At 40.3% G+C, this 20,383-nt stretch overlaps 1 protein-coding gene and 1 long non-coding RNA gene across 3 annotated transcripts in view; one reads left to right on the forward strand and one right to left on the reverse strand.

The window, feature by feature from the left end:
* Positions 1 to 20,383, reverse strand: part of LOC309481176 — an 88,809-nt gene that overhangs the window by 59,890 nt on the left and 8,536 nt on the right. The gene's annotated exons all lie outside the window — the stretch shown is intronic.
* The window catches only part of LOC309481128 (alpha-2,8-sialyltransferase 8F-like), a 39,645-nt gene continuing 37,199 nt past the window's right edge, over positions 17,938 to 20,383 (forward strand). For both annotated transcript variants that reach the window (XM_082145958.1, XM_082145957.1), the window contains exon 1: positions 17,938 to 18,065. In XM_082145958.1, the coding sequence (XP_082002084.1) occupies positions 17,959 to 18,065 (107 nt within the window). In that variant the 5' untranslated portion in view covers positions 17,938 to 17,958. The remainder of the gene's footprint in view (positions 18,066 to 20,383) is intronic.

A 20,383-nucleotide genomic window follows, 5' to 3' on the forward strand; every position in this document is an offset into this window, starting at 1 on the left:
CCTCAAATGGGATGCACAAAACTTCATGGGGGGAAAAAAAACGTCATGCAATAAGCTGCGTCCTTCACGAAAGTGTGCGCACATACACATAGCGGAAACAGAACGTGCTTTATACACATGTTGGTGCACGTTAAGGCCGTATCATAATAAAAGTCCTTCAGAATAACTATACACATAGATCGGTACAGACCTTATAAATTCAAACAAATTAGCAATCATTTACAGTACTGTCGTAAATACCACTCACGCAGAGCCGTCTCTGCACTCTTCCGACCGCGCTTTCTTCGTTTTCTTCGTCGACTCTGCCATGATTCACGTCTGAAATGCGTGCTAGTGTCTTCCATAGAGGCTGCTTCATATGTTGTTGATGTATGTGACGTCGTGCCGTAAAGCAAGTTGTGATTATCGCGAGATTTGTCGGGGCGCCACCTCTCAAACCTGCATTGCTGGTTTTGCCAGCACTGCACCCCTAACCCTAACCCTAACCCTACTACGAGTTTGTTTACCATCAAATTGATTTTGAAGCTGTTATATTAAGGTACAAATCTTGCATAGTGTGCCTTTAATCTGCACGTTTACACCCACGGCGCCGCCATTTTGTTTTCCCGAGCGACAACAGTGTAACAAAGTTCGAGCAAAGCCTGAATCTGTTCTGTGGTTGAGCACAGACGAGCACTGAACACTATTGACCAGAACATGTCACCGCTGTCTTATAAACACCTCAGGAACTGTGGACACTTGTGGAGAAGTTAAACATGATGATGAGATGATCAATGTAACTCCACAACAACTACAGAAATGTCTCCACTAACATTCAGAAACTCTTCCTGAGTCTCTCCGTAACACTACTGGTTATTCTGGGATTCTGGATGAGTGAGATTGGCCAGTTTCTGGGATTTTCTGAAGCTTGTGTAAAAACTCCGCCCTCTTCTGAACGGAGGCAGATCTAAAGCTCATTTGCATTTAAAGGGACACACGCAAAAATGGCAAGTTTTTGCTCACACCCAAAAAGGGGCAAATTTGACAAACTATAATAAATGATCTGGTATTTTGAGCTGAAATTTCACAGACACATTCTGGGGAAAAGGGGCATAATATGTCACTTTTAAATCAAAATTTAAGGCCATAAAAAGTCTTAAATATCTTAAATGCTATAAGAAAAGTCTTAATTATAATTTCAAGTGCTTTTAAATTTGGGGACGGAAAAACAGGAATCGAGATATGGCTTAATATTAAAGTTAAACTTCAAAAGGCAATGATTTAACTTTAAAATGAGGTAAAAGTAAATACGAGGCATTGTTGCACATTCTACAAGCTCACGTTTTCAGATCAGTTTGCAATCAATGAGATACTGTTGATGAATTATGAAAATGTTTACCTATGGTGTTTATATCATTCCTGGAAACTTGGAAAAAAGCAGCTGCATTAGGGTTTACCACGGTAACCGCTATATTTCTGCAATTTTTTATTTCTTTAAGCTGATGAATCTAAAAGAAGCTATTGTGCATTCTAAAAATGTAAACAATTAGGATAAGATATTTATAAAATCATATTTATATGAATATAAATATAAAAATGGCTTAAAGGTTGAAATGTGAGATTTATTGTTATATAAAACTTGTTTAAATCGTTGTTTTTACAGTAGGCTACTTGTATGGTTTCGATGTTACCATACACATGGCTCTACTCCGCCTGGATGGTATAATTATATTTAAAATGGTCTTTAAAAAGGTCTTAAAAAGCATTAAATGTGATTTTAAAACTCTTGCAGACACCCTGCTAGCGGATATTGAGTGCGCTGACCAAACACTGTGAGGGTCGCGCTGAATTCCTGTGTCGGCAGAAGATGGCGTACACATTGTTCACACATTCAAGTGTACCAAATTAATTGACTAATTTAGGGAATAGTAAAGTAGGGGATAGGGAGCGATTTTGAATACAGCCACTGCATATTTGTGATTTTAGAAATGATTCATGTATGCACACACAGTAATAATTATTAATCGATATAAAAATCGAATGATTCACGATTCGATTGTTGCATACAATGAAAATCTAATATAAAATCAGTATATAAGTAGGCCTAATGTGCAAAATAGTTCTGCACCCCCACAGACACGTACAACACTCTTTTATAGCCACAGATATGTTATGTAATGGTCTCGACATATTAGCGATTTTTCAAAGAAATTTCATGGACCAAAAAAAAGCTTAGAGTAGCGTCAATAGCGTAGCGATATATAAAGCACAGTTCACACATAAGCCACTCACTGTCACCCTTTTGTTGGTCAATGTGGTGAGTTCGCGTGACCAACTTGAACATGAGGGAATAACTGTGCGGACCATTTTCGCCCTAACGGCAAACTCCCGAACTCGCAAATTCCTACTAAAATGACCAATCACAGCGCTTGCGTCCGCGTAGAATTGACGTTACATTTTTGGAGAGGTGAACGTCAGGGTATGCGCGCTACGACGTAGCTACGGCGTGAGTTCGACGCAGAAGTATAAATTGGGCTTTAACAGTGCGTTTCCACTGACGCCGGAGTAGAGTGACCGTTTTTCAATTCATTCCTATGGAAAATGAGCTTCACGCTCACGCAGTGGATTGTGGGATTGACAGCGGACTGGAGAAAGCGTTAAGAGCGGCTGAGAGCATCAAGAGGTTGAGCAGTTCTTTGCAAAGATCAAGTAAAAAATGTGGGCGGCAGCCAATCGCTGTGAGTTTCAGGTAGTGGCGTGGCCACAACGCGAATAAAACACTTTCATTGTGTGAAAACTTTAACTTTTTTTACGCGATAAAATCATTTTCATTGTATCATTGTTTAGGTGTGCAGAATTGATTCTGGGGTTTTATTCCTATATTGTCACAGGTCATAGTTTATATTGTTTTGTTCTTGTGAGACACCGGTGAATCTGAATGTAATCAGATTACTTTAATTTAGTAAAATCTGGATTAGTTACAGGATTTCTAACTTAAAATATTAAGGATTGTGGTTATTTCTGTAGGAAAAGTCATGCAAATAAATATTCTTTTAAAATATATGGAATAGCCTACAGTGGAATATTTTGTGTGAGTCCTTTTTACTTGGTTACACCAAAGTAATTAAAATGTAACTTTTCTGAAAAATGATTAGGGGAGAGTGGGGTGATTTGTGCCAGGGGGGGAAGTAGTTCCACCCTTGTTTCTGGAAAACCATAGAAGAAATTGGTCATGTGACCACATAATTTTGAAAAGCAATCACTTTTACTCGTCCTCCAAAGAAGAGAGACACATGGCATGAGAGTTAAGCATATTTTAATGCAAAAAACAGTTTTTTCCCTTTCAAAGTAAAATTTCTATGATTAAGGTTTTTTGATTGTAGTGTCTGAACAATTATAGACAAGTTTGAAAACATTTCACACATGTTTTAGTGCTTTAGTAGGCTACACAATGAGTCTATACAGTTAGCAATGATGTTAGCTCTTAACTGCTGGATCATGCTAGTTTTTCAAACTTGTGGGTCTGGGGTGATTTGTGCCAAAGGGCATGGGGTAAGTTGTGCCTGATCCAGACCACCTAGAGACTTACATACTCACAGGGGATAATCTTGAGAAGTGAGGAGATGGGCATGCCTCATCAGTGTTTGACTTAGGCCTGCCTGCTATTTGTTTAATTTAGCTGACACTGATTTCAGTTTTGAGTTTGCACTATGTTATTAAAGGGACGTTTTGTTCAGTTTTTAAGTGGCCTATGTCACAATAGGATGTTTAGAAATTAGCCTAGTCACTTTATTCTTATATGTTACCTAATTGACAGACAGCGCTATGTCAACAGGCATCTATTGCCAAAGCCTTTTCGCCTGAAATGAGTCACAAATATCATATATTGTGTTGCTATGGTGCTCTAAATGGTTGCTAGGGCATAGCTTGATAGCTTCACAATGATCCTGAGAGACTGATTGGTCGTCTGAGTAAAATGAGCCCGCCCCCTTGTCTCTATGACACTGTGATCCAGAGTAATGTTCAATACAAAATCCCTATGCAATTGACCATATAGGAAAAACACATGCTATGGTATTCCAGGGTGACAATATCTAAAAAAACCTTAAATGAGTAATTTTGTATTGAATTTATCTTGCTTTCATATAGCATTACGGTTCATAACAGTAAAATGTTCTGTTTTACTTCAGAAATCACTGGCACAATTTACCCCCAATGTATTCCCCCAAAGGCACAACTTCCCCCGCACCAGGGGCAAGTTGTGCCATGAGACCACTTTTTTTCCAAGAGCTAGATTTCTGAAACCATTTATTTCAGATCCAAAGTTATTGTTCTCAGGGATGCACCACATCCTGAAATATATGTACATCCTTAAGTTGAAGGCATTACTGCCATGGCCTCACTTTAAAGTCACTTTGAGTAAAAACTGGCACAACTCACCCCACTCTCCCCTAAAAAGTTTTCAAACCCATAAGAATCCTCTGGTGTGGTCGCCATCCAAACACACTTTCGTCGTTTTCTTGACGACACTCTTTCTTTTCTTTTTCTTCTTTTTTTTTTCTTTTTTTCTTGATGACACTTGCACAAAATGTTACATCATCACTGACGTCCGTAAGGCAGTGGCGGAGCCAGGATTTTTTCCTTGGGGTGGCCAGGCAAGGGCCAGCAACCAGTCTGGGGTGGCACAGAAATCTTAATTATTTGATCATAAAAAATAATTTGACTATAATGTATTGGACTTGTTTTAGTGCCTACACAACTGAATAAAGTTAATTTGTACTTAATTATAATTGAGATAGTAGTGAATTAGAAATCATGGAATACTTAGTGAATTTTATATATTTTTATTATTACCCACCACCTCATATTAAAATTAATTAAATAGTAATAAAAGGGCACACACTATAGCTAAAGTTCAACTTGCTCAGTTAGCTTGGTTCAGTTAGCTTGGTTCTGGTTCTCTAAATCTCCAATAGCTTGTTCTACATTGTTGCATCTTCATGGATGAGATAACATGCTGATAAATACTGTAGTCCAAAGATTATTCAACCTTCAATGCGTTTTATATAATCAATGAACTCTTCAACCAATTCTGAGTTTGTCAAAAAAAAGTTTAACTTTCTATATTAGTTGTCAAAATAAATAATTGCAACAGTTCTATCATACATAAATTAAAAAGGGAAACAAAAGTTCTCTTTTGAATCCCCATGTGCAAGAATGTGAACAAGGTCGGAAGTCAACAGCACATTTTCATAATGTAATGTTGCCAGAATGTAAAATTAGTTATTTTGTGGATTTAAAAATGATAAATTTTTGTTTGTCCTTTACAAAATAACACAATAATGAATGCCTGTCGTCTAGTACAAATGCACAGTGCTCACATTTATTTGGACATTAAAACATTACATATCATGCATGCAGTTTTGACAGCTTTAATCGTCTTTTTGATTCTTACATGAGTTAATTGACGACAGAACTACAGCACGCCGCGTGATGTGTGTACCGCAAGCACAGTACAACAGCTGTCAGCCGTATGACTGGAAAGTTAGTTAGTTTTACTGACATTTGGCCTGACAATATCTCATCTTACCGAAATAGCCAAATGAATAAGGACAACGCCTTTTTCTCAGCATCTGACAGAAGTGTCACAAGCTTTCACACACATCTTCTAAAATAAAAGTAGCATCAGAAAAAAAATGAGAATTAGCCTACGTTTGTTGTTGACTGCACTATTCGACTTACTCAAAACGGCCTTGCAAGCCACCAGTTGAGAAAGATTGACTCTATATTTACTATGTGCATATATATCACTGTCTGATGTTCTGCTGAAGCTCATTCGGCACTTGCACATTTCCGCACGCGTTGGACTTGCGCCTGGCGCTGAGGTGAAGTTGGAGTGTGCGTCTGAAAAGTCTCACGTTTTTTGTGATCTTAAAGAGACGGTTCAGCGTTTTAAAAAACGCAATTTTTGTCAATAAAAAAAAGAAACAGAAACAGCAGTTGTTAGAGGGGTGACAAGCTTAGACCAAGGGTGACCACGGCCACCCCCTAGCTCCGCCAGTGCCGTAAGGGCGGGAATCCTCTCCCTGTTTTCTTTCTTGACCAGCTGGAGTGTTTTCTCTGCGGTTTGGGAGACAGAAAGCCGAACATGTCCGTGATTATTGCTCCCCCGTAACAAGCTCTAAATTCATTTGCTGTCGTCAGGCCAAGCTGTCGTTGCGGCTTGAAAATTCCCTGGAAGAGAGTCGCACGCCTGGCCTTCGCCCCGTTGATGTTGACCACATCTCCTCTCTCTGTGTGACAGTTAAACAAGCTTGTTTTCCCATCCGACCGAAACACCCGAGATGAGAAGTAAAGAGCTAACGGGAAAATGTGTGCTATATGCTTCCTCATGTAGGCTAATTATAATAGCACGTTTACTGAGAGAGAGAAGAAGACAAACTGGTGTAGGATTTACTTTGCAACAATTTTCACTCAAATATTGCTAGTTAATTTCACAAATAATTACAAAAAAAGTAACATTGAATTAGGGGTTGCACGGACTAGTCGAGTAGTCGAGAGATCGACTACTTCAACCACTACTCGGAGCTGTCGAAAACAATCGACTACTCGAGCGTGCAATATCCATAAATGAATTGAAAATAGCGAACGTCACCAACAGACACCACACATCAGATGTGTGGAAGTATTTCATCAAGGATGACAGAAATATTGTAATTTGCCAACTCTGTAAGGGGCCGTTCACATATGCGTCTAAAAATGAGTGGAAAGCGCGGCTGTGCCACTGTCTCCTTCTTGCGCCCCCGTGGCGTCTTTCGTTGCTATGCAACCACCATGAACCGCGCTCTCTATGAAAACAAATTAATTTAAAATGGCGAACGTCACCAATAGACATCACACATCAGATGTGTGGAAGTATTTCATAAAGAATGACAAAAATATAGTAATTTGCCAACTCTGTAACACTACTTTAAAATACAGCAGCAGTACGACATCTATGCACAACCACCTACGACTGAAACATCCAACAACAAAGGCAAATGTTAGTGAGACGCACACCACGAAGCAAACAAGCATCGGTGAATTCTGTAAACGCCCGATTACAGATAAGAGAAAACAGGTAATCACAGATTTACTCGTGGATTTTATAGTGAAGGATATGAGACCACTCTCGGCAGTTTCAGGAGAGGGATTCAGGGGAATTATCAACTTCTTTGAACCCAGTTACACCGTTCCATCGAATGCTACACTCTGGAAAGTAATTGGCCACAAATACGACTCTCTAAAAGCGGACATTGCGTCTGAAATGAAAGGCAAGAACGTCTCCCTCACTACTGATCTCTGGACTTCTTGCACCATGGATCCATATATAACAATAACGGCTCATTACATCAATGAACTATGGGAGTTGAAATCAAGGGTGTTATGCACCACTATCATGCCAGGGAGACACACTGCTGTCAACATTTCGCAGATGCTCTCAGAAACCATTAATGAGTGGGAGTTATGCATATTCTGCACAGTTCATGACAACGCAAACAATATGAACTTGGCCATGGAAATCTGCGAGGCCTTGCCCCACCACATTGGTTGCAGCGGACACACGTTACAGCTCGCAGTTAAGGCAGGTTTGGATTTACCTGTGGTCTCGAAGGCTATTGACGCTGCCAGGCGTGTCGTGAGTCACTTCCGTCACTCTTCAGTGGCGACCCGTGCATTGAAAGCACGTCAGGAGCAGCTATCCATCAGAGGGAGAAAACTCCAAAGTGATTGTGCTACTAGATGGAATTCCACATTCGACATGTTGGATCGTCTTTACGAGCAGAGAATCCCAGTGCAAGCTGTACTCAATGACGAAGCGGTAACTAATGTCCAGTATCGAAAAACTCTGGCAATAAAGTCATCTTGCTGGGATCTGATTGAGCAGCTGCTTCCCATACTGAGTCCGCTGGCTAAGGCGACAACAATCATGTGTGGAGAGCTGCACGTCGGCCTGTCCTTTCTATATCCAGTGCTTATCAATCTGACAGAAAACACTCTGCGGCCCAGCGCGGGTGATCTCACAGCCACTCAGGCATTCAAAGAGACAGTTCGGAAACAGCTGGTTATGCGGTTTAAACTGGACTCTGAAACCGTAGCCAAATCTCTACCCATTAGCGCGTGCATGTTGGATCCACGGTTTAAGCGTTTGCTGTTCCTACCAGAGAGAGCCAGAGAGGATGCCAAAGCTCATCTCGTCGAAATATTGCATGACAGCGAGACACCGCATTCAGAAACTTCAGGTGAGCTAATAATCCATAGTAAATGTTTTTTTTGTTTTTTTTAAATATGTTTAAACCACTTCTTTGCATAATTCACTGTCGCAACAGGTGAACAGGAGGTTGCCGCGGGCTGCAGTGGGACAACCAATGCGTTGCCTAGTGAGCATAAAAAACCAAGACTCGAGGCTGATCTCGAGGAGCTCTTTGGATGTAACTACAAAAGCCGCAATCCTACGACAAAGCAGCCAACTACCAGTGAAGATGAGATTCAAGATTATTTTCAGATGCCTGACATTCCCACCATGGGGAATCCTCTCGGATGGTGGGCATGTAATGAACGCCGGTTTCCTCGGCTATCCAAGCTGGCTAAATCGTATCTTGCTGTCCCTGCCACCAGTACACCAAGTGAAAGAGTTTTTTCCTTGGCCGGCAACACCGTCACAAGGCAAAGATCAAGCCTGCATCCCTCTCACGTCGATGCGCTTGTATTTCTAAATGCAAACCAGCGATCCACGAGCTCGACCAAAGACTGCGTGTGGTGGCGAGAGGACAATAGCGACGATGACTTGTGTTAGTCTAAACTTTCAAGACAATTGAAGTAAGATACTTCTTGTTATTACTGTTGATAATTTGGTAAATATAAAATGATTAAATGAAATGTACTCTGTGATTAAATTAACCGTTTTAACTGTTTTACTAATGTTTTAAAAATGAACCGTTTTAACTGTTTTACTAATGTTTTAATTTGTTTTATCAAACAGTTTAGAATGTTTGAATGACGCGAATTTATTGCGTTAGCAGTTACTTTCTATGCATTTTTCTTTTAACACGTACATTTCTCTGTTACATGTCATAATTATAATGTTTTTGCATTACTTTATTGTTGCATTAGGCTATGAAATTAATAAACATTTATTGATAAGAACTATTTCATGTCTTTTCATTTACAGTAGCATGAACCACGAGTAGTCAAGTAACTCGAGTATTGTTTTGATAAGAAACCGACTAGCAGAAATCAGTAGTCGTGCAACCCCTACATTGAATTGACATTTTCTTGTACAGTGTTTTCCAATAGGCTAATCTTTTTTATTTGGAATCGATTTATTATTATTTTTTATTGCAAATAATTGTCATTTAAAGGAACATTTCGGTTCATTAGGCCTACAACTTAACTAAGTTGCCAGTCAACCAAAACTTTTAGCTTTAACTTTGCCACCGCTGAAATTAATATTGATACATCATAATAGGCTACATTGTCAAAGAGTTTTTTTTAAAAATACGTTTTAGTACTGTATATAGGCTATAGCCTACAATATGATATTTTATGTGTGCTATTACCTTTATGCATCTATAAGACTCCGCGGGATTTGAATATATTCTTTAAACTCGATTGTTGTTTCTGACACAGAATGTAAGCTAAATACAAGAAATGCAAAAAATGCTGCCAGGGGTGTAAATGCAGTATCTGGATAGGCCTAATGAACCGAAATGTTCCTTTAAATAACAAATATTTAAAAAAAAAAAAAAAAAAAAATCGATTCCAAATAAAAAAGATTAGCCTATTGGAAAACACTGTACAAGAAAATGTCAATTCAATGTTACTTTTTTGTAATTATTTGTGAAATTAACTAGCAATATTTGAGTGAAAATTGTTGCAAAGTAAATCCTACACCAGTTTTTTGTTTTTTGTTTTTCTCAGTAAACGTGCTATTATAATTAGCCTACATGAGGAAGCATGCAGCTCATGGGTGTAGAGATGGTTCAGATAATAGGTAGAAAGGCATTCGAGTAATTTGTTTTTAGAAAAATATCTAAAAAGCCTTTCTGTTTGTCATGCACAACAGAAGAGAGAAAGTTCAAATATTACAAAGAAAATATATCTCACCAAAAAACATGACTAAACCTAGCAACAAGAATTTAGACACATGTTGTTTTTTTGAGAATATTGATTTGCTGATTCTGATTTGTAATTAATAGTTTATATATTGGTCTAGTCATGTTTTTGGTGAGATATATTTTCTGTTCCTGACATGTTTGTCCTGCGCGTGGACCAGATGATTGTCGTGAGATTAATTGATTGCTGCTAAAAAGAACTCTGATTGCACTGCACGCTTGACCCCATCCCCTCACACCTTTAGGAGTTCCCCTAAGCAGCTGCACAAAACCTTTTTATCTCCATTTTCTGTGTTTGTAGGATATTTGTTAACAAGCCTTCATAAATAGACCAGCCAGCAATCACAGACATTGATAAAAGCTGAGCCGTGTTACCCTCGTTAAGACCACACTGAGTTGTAACGTTGCAATAGGCTTGTTTGAGATGAGCAAAATCTGCGCAGAATCGATCACCGGTGATCAGCGCGAGATGCATGCCGGTTAGAAATGTGTCCGAGTGCGGTCCGCCTTGCTCTGATGTCATGCTGACGTATGTCAAAAATCTCTCGCGATCGCAAGGCGCACGTGTCGGATTCTGCAGTCGAGCGCAGTTGCTCTCCACTGACTGCGCTGATCAAAAGCATGATGGGAAACGACTTGCTGACGACACAGCTTAATGCTCATTGGTTTAAACAACTGTGATGTGTTGTTCTCTTTTATAATTCTCTTTAAGTTCTCTTTCTAATATCATGTTTTATATGTATATTTTATGTGTGAATATTCCCAAACTATCTGACAGTGCGATCTCTTTGGGTAATGCAATTTAATTTGTATAAAAAAAAATTTATAAATAAAAACACATATGTCTGTATTGAAGAAAAAAATATTGATAAACATGTATTTGGAATGGAATTAAATAACAAGTACTTTGGGTGTCTTTATTTATTTTAATATAAAATCAACAGAACTTAAATTACATCCAGTTTATTAGCAACACTGTGCACGAGCGTGAATATCGTGAATCCCGCGATATCCATCTTTGATCTCACAGGTGTCAGATCCATTGCGAGAAGAGAGAACTGTCCGTCTTGCTTGCGCTTTTTTCACTCCTCCTCTCACTGCAGCCGCTCCTACTCTCGCATACATTTCAGGCGAGGCTAGGCGCATCTCAAACAAGCCTAATTTCTACTTCATTAAGGACAGCCCCTTGAGATAGGCCATCTTGTTTTCAATGGGGTCCATGAGCAAATAAGACATGAATCATTATTTGAACAGGGTGTAATGAGCTTAAGTTTTCACATATTTTAGATTCTAATGTTAGGCTATAACCCCTACAGCTTACTATTCATTTTCCAGATATTTTCTTGAATGTGAAATATTATTTACATTTACAGTCTGCATAAGATTAGAGTGTATAATTATGTTTATTGATTTGAGGGTACATCCTTTGCTCATTATCACCAAAAGTTTATTTTCATCAAACTTGTAGGATCAACCAATCACGGCTTTTGAAATGATGACTCATACCTAGCAACGGGGTCAACCACACCTCCTCACTAAGATAGGATTTTCCATCCATTCCTTGCTCAGAGTTCACTGAAAATGTTCTGGAATCACTTCTAAGCTAAAACTCCTGGCAAGGAATTTTTAGGTTAAGTTAGGAGCTCTCTGGGAGGATTCTCAGAATCTTTAGGGATACGGGCCCTGGTCTTTACAGCAGAAATTCTTTCTAACAAATAAAGTGAAAGAAATCTCATTTAAGCTCATACACAGGTTCTATCCTGTTAAGAAATGTATACAAAGATTTAAGTCTGACATTGATCTAACATGCTCTTTTTGTTTGAATTCTGATGAAACCGTGGTTCACTTATTTTGGTGGTGTCACTACACTCAGAAGCTTTGGAATGATATTGATGTATTTGTCAAGTATAAGATTTGGCCAGGCTTCTCAATACATATGAGAAACATTATATTTGGGTATTTTGACTCAGACCCCACAAATGAAAATATCTATTTTGTTGTTAATTTAATTATTTTCCTTAGCAAATTCTACATTCACAAATGCAAATTTTCAAACTGTAATCCTGTCTTCTCTGTCTTTTTAAAAGAAGTAGAAAATTATCTTTTTACTTTTCCTGTTTCGACCGCTGAGGTGAAGTCCCGCTGGTAGCGGTAAACCAGCCAGGATGTGTTCTGAGCACGCTTTTTTTACCCCACCTTTTCTAGGGGCTTCCCCTTCTGGGGTAGGCAGTGCTTTCCCTAAAAAGGGCTGCCCAGACGCTCACAGTGCTGCCTCAGCCCACTGGCGCTCAGGATTCAGTGATGCAGCGACCATCAGCTGTGAGCCGCCTGTGTGCAAGGTTTCCGCTATCAGCTCCCAGCTACTTCAGCCTGCTGATGTTGCGTTCCCCTCATCGCCACAGGGCTTCCACCTACGCCTCCAGTCAAGACGCCTTGCACAGTGAAAAAGGCAGTTGGTGTCGTGCCCCCACCAGACTGTCTCTCTGGACCTCCATGCCGGTTACCACGTGGTGCACAAAGGTGCAACAAACAAGGTTGGCGAGGAGGCTGCCCCGCAGTAGCATCTTACTTGCTGTTGACGCCATCCGTTGACCATGGTTGTGGTTCTTCCGCATACCATCTTGTGTTTGCACCATTGACTCAAACTAGTGGGTTCCTCGCTGCTCACACCAACCGGCACCCTGCTGCCAGTGCCTTAGACACCCTAAACCCCTTAAGGGGGGTCTGCTCGGTTTTATGGCGCCGACCATGTACTCGCCAGTTACAGAGTAGGTACTCACGGCTTCTTGTGCGCATTTTATAGGTGTTAGCTGGGTGTAGCTAACCCCACGCACAGCCTCCCCACTCTGCCCGGATGCAGTTTAACGTCAGATGCCCAGGACAGTCAAAAAAAAAAAAAAAGTTGATTGTGGCGTCATGGAACATCCGCACTATGCTAGACGGAGTTTCCAGACCTGAGCGGAGAACAGCTCAGATTGCAAAAGAACTACAACGATATAGAGTGAACATTGCTGCCCTTCAAGAGACCAGGGTTGAGGGTCAGGGTCAGGTGCAAGAGGAAAATTACTCCTTCTTCTGGGTTGGGAAGACAGAGGGAAGGAGAGACGCTGGTGTGGCCTTTGCTGTCGACAACAAGATCAAGCTGACAACTCTGCCAACATTCGTCTCTGAGAGGATGATGGTTATATGTGTACCAATTGATAACAACATGCATTTGACCATTGTCAATGTGTATGCCCCAACCATGACCTACCCAGATGAAGAAAAGGAGGCTTTCTACCAGGAGCTGACAACGATTGTAAGCAGAGTCCCCCCACAACACAAGTTGTTAGTTGTGGGTGACTTTAATGCAAGGGTGGGTAGTGACTGTGAAACCTATGCTGGAATCATTGGAAAGTTTGGCAAAGGTAAAAAGAACACCAACGGAGACCTCCTGCTTCACTTCTGTGCTCAACAAGAGCTATGTCTCACGAACACCTTCTTCAGCCAGCCAGACAAGAACTTCTTCACATGGAAACACCCACGCTCTGGACACTACCATCTGTTAGACTACATTGTTACCCGTAGGAGTGGGATTCATGAGATCATGTGCACCAAGGTCATGCGTGGGGCGGAGTGTTCTACTGACCATTACCTTGTGAGGTGTCAGATTAGACACAAGATAAGCGCGCCAAGGAGAAAAACTAACGGCACAACCCCTAAAAAACTTGACCTTGGAAAGCTTGCAAATGAAGACCACTGCAGAAGACTGGCTGAAACTGTGTCATCTGCAGTAAATGGTGCAAAAGTCAAAACAGTAGGATCAGAGGACATTGAAGAACAATGGCAAGCACTGAAGAAGGCAGTCTATTCTGCAGCAGAAATGACCTTAGGTCACCCACAGCGTAGGACTCCTGACTGGTTTCAGGAACATGATGAGGAGATCCAGAAGCTGCTGGATGAAAAGCACCTCTTGCATAAGCGACATCTGCAGGAAAACTCTAATGGGAGTAGGGCTGATTTTGCTGAGATCAAGGCCAAAGTACAGAGAGAGGTGAGGCGAATAAAGAATGACTGGTGGCGTAGGCAGGCAGAAAAACTGCAAAGCATGGCTGACAACCATGATTATCATGGATTGTTTACAGGACTAAAGGCCATCTATGGTCCAAGGAGCAATGCAGTGGTACCTGTCAAGTCAGCAGATGGAGGAAAACTCTACACTGAACTACATGAGATTCAGAGTAGATGGAAAGAGCATTTCTGTAATCTGCTAAATCAGCAAGGATCCGCTGAACCAGATGCCTGTAAATGGCTAAAGGGACACCAGAGTCGTGATGACCTCTGCTATGAGATCACTATGGAAGAGCTTGAGAAAGCCCTAAAGGCCACAGCAAGCCACAGAGCACCAGGTCTAGATGGAATCCCCTCAGAGGTGCTCAAGAAAGGAGGAAGAGTACTCAGAGAGGAGCTCCTGAAACTTTTTAACAGCTGCCTTGTTCATGAGTGTGTACCTCAGGATTTCAAGGATGCACTGATTGTCACAATCTACAAGAGAAAGGGAGACCGAGCAGACTGTGGAAATTACAGAGGCATTTACTTGTTAGCCATAACAGGCAAAGTTCTGGCTAAAATTATACTCAGTCGGCTCAAGAACATCGCCGAGCAAGTCTTACCAGAGAGTCAATGCGGCTTTAGGTCGGGGAGATCTACCACTGATATGATTTTTACTCTACGGCAGCTACAGGAGAAAGCAGTGGAGCAACATCAGCCTCTCTTTGTGGTGTTCGTAGATTTTTCAAAGGCTTTCGACACGGTCGATCGAGAAACTCTTTGGAAAGTCTTACAGATCTATGGATGCCCCGAGAAGCTTGTTAACATCATCAAGCAGTTTCACACAGGGATGAAAGGACAAGTCTTCATTGGTGGGGAACCCAGTGAAGCCTTCGAAGTTAACCATGGTGTGAAACAGGGATGTGTGCTTGCACCCACACTTTTCTCGCTATACCTCACAGCTGTGCTAGATTCAATGGGCCTTGATCTGCACAAGGGGATCTTTATTCGCACTAGGACAGACGGCAAGTTTTTCAACTTAGCCCGACTTAGAGCAACCACCAAGACCAGAGAACTATGCATACGGGAGCTGCTCTATGCAGATGATTCTGCTCTCGTGGCTAGCAACGCTGAAGACATGCAACATATAGTAGACCGGCTTTCGTGGGCAGCAGATCTGTTCGGACTGAACATTAACATCTCTAAGACTGAACTTTTGTATCAACCACCACCAATGTGCTCCAAAAATATGAGAGAGCCACAGCCAGTGACGGTGCATGGAGAGCCCCTGAAATCTGTCAAGGCCTTCACATACCTTGGCAGTACAGTGACTTACACAAACTCCTCAGATCTGGAAGTTGAGAGAAGAATTCAGTCTGCTACCAAGGCTTTTGGCTCTCTCGAGAAGCGCCTCTGGAGCTGTCACGACATCTCGTACAGCACAAAAGTGAAAGTCTACAATGCTGCTGTACTTCCTTGCCTGCTCTATGCCACTGAGTGTTTAACGCTCTACAGCAGGCATATCAAAATACTCACACGAGTTCAGCTACGTCATCTACGGGCCATCTTACACATCAGATGGCAGGACCGAATCCCAGATGTAAAGGTAATCCAACGAGCTGGCTGTGTCAGTGTTGAAGCCCTTATTACATCATCACAACTGCGATGGGCTGGACATGTGCGCCGGATGAGTGACAGCCGACTGCCCAAAGCAGTTTTTTACGCAGAGCTAAAAGAGGGCAAAAGAAGCCGTGGTGGTCAAAAACTGCGTTTTAAAGATGCCCTGAAAAGGCATATGAGGAACACCGGGATCTCCCCGGAAAGCTGGGAGGAACAGGCCCTGCAGCGTGAGAAATGGCAGCGCCGATTGAAAACAGCAGTCGCAGCTGTTGAGAAAAAACGTCAGAAAGAATATGCAAAAACCCATGAGAGGCGGCACTATTCCACTGTAGCAAAAGACTTTGTCTGTAGCAAATGCCATCGCTGCTGTAGATCGAGAGCAGGCCTTCTAGCCCACATGAGAGCCTGCCTACAATAGCCTCCAATCCAGACAGTCATCGTCGATACACGACGGACTGCCGATGATGATGATGAGAAAATTATCTAAATATGATTTCAGTATCTACTAATAAGAAAGCTATAAGGACTGTTAGAAGTTGCACTGCCTTTGATCTCTTCATGTGAACATCTCGATGTGATGTAATCTGGCCCTACCTCTTTTTTTTTTCTTTTTCTTTTTTCTATTTGCTGTTGTCTCCTTTATTATTGTTTTGGTTGATATTATGTGATGTATACTTTCTCTTTTGTATGATTCCGTTCTCAGCATTAATAAAAAAAATATATAAAAAAATCACTGAAGAACGCATATTGAGAAACAGCCATTGTGTCGTCTCGTTCTTCATCGCGCAAGGATACGTGAGTATTGCGTTCAATATTTACCTCAGCTAAATAAGACACGTAAGTATTCAAACACAACCTACAACTTCATTTTCTAATGTGACTAATGTAGCCTCGCTCGCACTGATTCGTTTTTCATTTCATTTGTGTGCTATTTAGTCTCATTCGTTTCTGTGTTCCTCTGGATTTGTGGATGTTTCCTGGACTGATTCCGGTAACCAAACTTTGTCATCGGGCTTTCGACTACTGTCTGCCGTACAGAACCGGTTATTATACTTAGAAGAAATTTGTATATTCGTTTAGTTCATTTTTTTCTTTTTTTCCCCCCACAAATGTATGAGTTTTGGAAGTGTAATTTTATTACCATATATGCCGTTTTCATAAAGTTGAATTAACGTAACCTTCTGTCATTTTTACTCTTCAAAGTGCACACTTGCAGGTGTTGATTATAATTAGGCTAATTTACTGATAGCCCCATTAAACAATAATAAGGATAAACAATATATATTTTTTAAAAACTATATAATTATCTAACATCTGACTAATTAAAAATTAACCTCAAAACATAAAATGCTAAATGGGGGATATCTATAGGCCTATCTAGCATAAAAACAAAAAATTGTCAGAACGTCTTCTCTCAGTTGCTGAATGTCGCGCAACAACGTTACTACAGCCCTGTCGCGTCTTACTATTCTACGTTGTTACATGTTGCGAGCACGTAGACAGTGACGTTGCCATAGCAGAAATGCAACGTGCCACAATGTAAATGTGTTTGCTGGGATGAGTCTGTGTGCATTCAGGCTGAAGTCCCCAACGGGACAGAAAAATATGTACACACACACATGTACACACACACACACACACACACACACTCACACACACACACACACACACACACACACACACACACCCTAGGCTCATTAAACACAATGTGTTGTTGTGCCGTTGCTTGTCACTGTTTTTAAAACTAAGCCATTAAAATTGTGAATCAGTAGTATCCTACACTGGATTGCAAATGTCTGCTTGTTTTTAGGGCTTTTCCAGATATTATCGTCGTTTTGGCTTATGATAAAATAATGCGTCTAGCTACTTCGAAAATAATCTAAACACCGTTCTCGACAAAGGTAATCCCACAGTTAAACACATAAAAAATATATCAAATTCGCATCTGCCCTTGACAAAATTGCACAACGCAAATTACAAGTCAATACCGGGTTTAAAATCATTTAACCATTTACAGGAGAAGAGCGAGTTGGAGAGGGGCGGAGACGAGTTGCGTGTGTGTGTGTTTTAGCCTTTAACCCCTGAATCACACGCTCTCTCTCTCTCTCTCTCTCTCTCTCTCTCTCTCTCTCTCTCTCTCTCTCTCTCTCACACACACACACTCACAAACTCTCTGATGGCATCGGGGTCTCTCCAGTGGATCTTCACACTGCTGATGGTCCTGGTCATCTTTCAGGGTGTGTGTGTGGTGTTTTACAGCACACCCGACACACACTCGTCCGGGTGAGCGCTTTTATCTCAATATTTCCTTAAAATTCAATAAATGCTATTTAAATTAATTCAAATAGGGCTGTGTATTGCTGTTTTTTAAATAGCGAAAGTCTATGACTAGTTTAAGATTTGCGTCTTAATAAGTGATTTATTTTTATTCTAACTGATGATTAGAGTATGATATTGTGCATGCTGTCATGAAGTTGATCAACTGTTTTCTGAAGAGTCTAAGAAACACACAAGTGATATTTAAATGTCATTAGTTTAGATGGAAACGTCATTATAATTTTAATCAGAATAGAAATGTTTTAGGTTTGTTCCGCAGGAGAGTAGAGCTGTACAGGACTGAATCAGAGATAAAGGTGTGTCACTCTATTGTGCTTCACAGAAATCCTTCAGTTTACTGAGGTGAAAATATTTGAGCCATGTGTTGTCGGCTATTTCTGCTAAAGTAATTCCAGAAAATGTTTGAAATATCTTAACATCTTAATATCTTAATGCCTTATTGTAGCGTTTATCAGATTTGAGCTGGACGATAATATAGTTACATTTTGCGATCGAAAAAATGAATAAATTCTTGTATTGATTTATTAGTAGATCTGAGTGCTAATATATCAAATACCTTGTTTTCTGTTCAGATGGAATGTTTGTGTGGATGAAACTGGAGTTGTGATAAGTGTAGTGTGGTAGATTTTTCCCTAAACCTAACTATCTGGGTCTCGTCTACAAATCGACGTCCCCGTTCAATAATAGTCACCTAACTAACTTGTTCCCCTAAACTAGCTTCCTTCTTAAACTAGCTTACCTTCTAAACTAGCTTCCTTCCTAAACTATCTTCCTTCCTAAACTAGCTTACCTTCTAAACTAGCTACCTTCCTAAACTAGCTTCCTTTCCTAAACTAGCTTCCTTCCTAAACTAGCTTACCTTCCTAAACTAGCTTACCTTCTAAACTAGCTTCCTTCCTAAACTAGCTTCCTTCCTAAACTAGCTTCCTTCCTAAACTAGCTTACTTCCTAAACTAGCTTCCTTTCCTAAACTAGCTTCGTAAACTAGTTTTCTGCGCAGGAATAATCGACAAACAGACTTCTGGAAATGTCCTTTAAATGCTTTAATCACGGCCAGGAGATCTTCCCGAGCAGTTCTCAGGGAATCTCTCCCAATAAGCAAGGCTGGAGAATCTCAGACAAATTCCATTGAGAATCCCACCAGAAAACACGAATACAACAGTTTTTATAGAATCGAGAAAACAAATAAGATTATCGTGACTAACATGTGACCTTCAATATGATTTGTTCAATTGGTTCAAAAGCCCCAACCTTTTCCCTCTGTCACTGGCACAAGCAAACATTGTTTTTGTGATTACTTATCACAAGGTTTTGAGAACTAGTCATCTGTCCAGTTTCACTTGCCCTATTTGTTATTTATACACACACACACACACACACACACACACACACACACACACACACACACACACACACACACACACACACACTCAAAGTCACAAGTTTTCCCCAAAGAGTTTGGAAACATTTAAAAGCATATGAATGTTGTTCCTGCAGGAAAAACAAATGTTAGTTGATTAATTAAAGTTGATTAATTAAAAAAAAATCCATCACAGTAGCTACAGAGATGTTCATCAGCGGCTGGTTTTAGTGCATTGATGTTTTTGAGCATTGTGTTCAACATTAGGAGAAGTCTTGCTGAAATGTACACAAGTACTAAATCAATATTCCTGACTAGCAATCATCTGATTTCATTGATAATTATAATATGTTTTATCATTGGCATGTTCTAGCTGAAATTGTGCATCCTACTCTTCAAGAAGAACTGTTAAACCCTTAACCCTCTGGTGCTCTGCGGTCATTTTTTATTTAATTTTTATTATTTATTTCTTAGAATTTTTTACTTCATTGGAATGGTACGAAACAGAAAAGTAAATGGTAAAGGTTTTGGCACTTTCTATGTGAACACACACACACACACACACACACACACACACACACACACACGATTCGGAAAGGTTAAATGGTCCTGAAATAAATAGTCACACTTGTGTTGTTCATGGAGACTCATAGTGAAAACTTTTGGTACTGCGGCCAAACATAATCTCACTGAAAGCTATTTTTTTTAGATGGGCTATCAACCTCAAATTTGGAACTTTTTTAGATTTATGTCTTTGATTTTCTCACAGTTTTAGAGTAAAATGTGTTTTTGAAAATACAGGTGCTGGTCATAAAATTAGAATATCATCAAAAAGTCGATTTATTTCAAGAATTCAACTTAACAGGTGAAACTAATATATTATATAGACTCATTACATGCAAAG

This window comes from Leuciscus leuciscus (genome assembly GCF_965113295.1).
Source record: "Leuciscus leuciscus genome assembly, chromosome: 18".
Classification (NCBI taxonomy): Eukaryota; Metazoa; Chordata; class Actinopteri; order Cypriniformes; family Leuciscidae; genus Leuciscus; species Leuciscus leuciscus.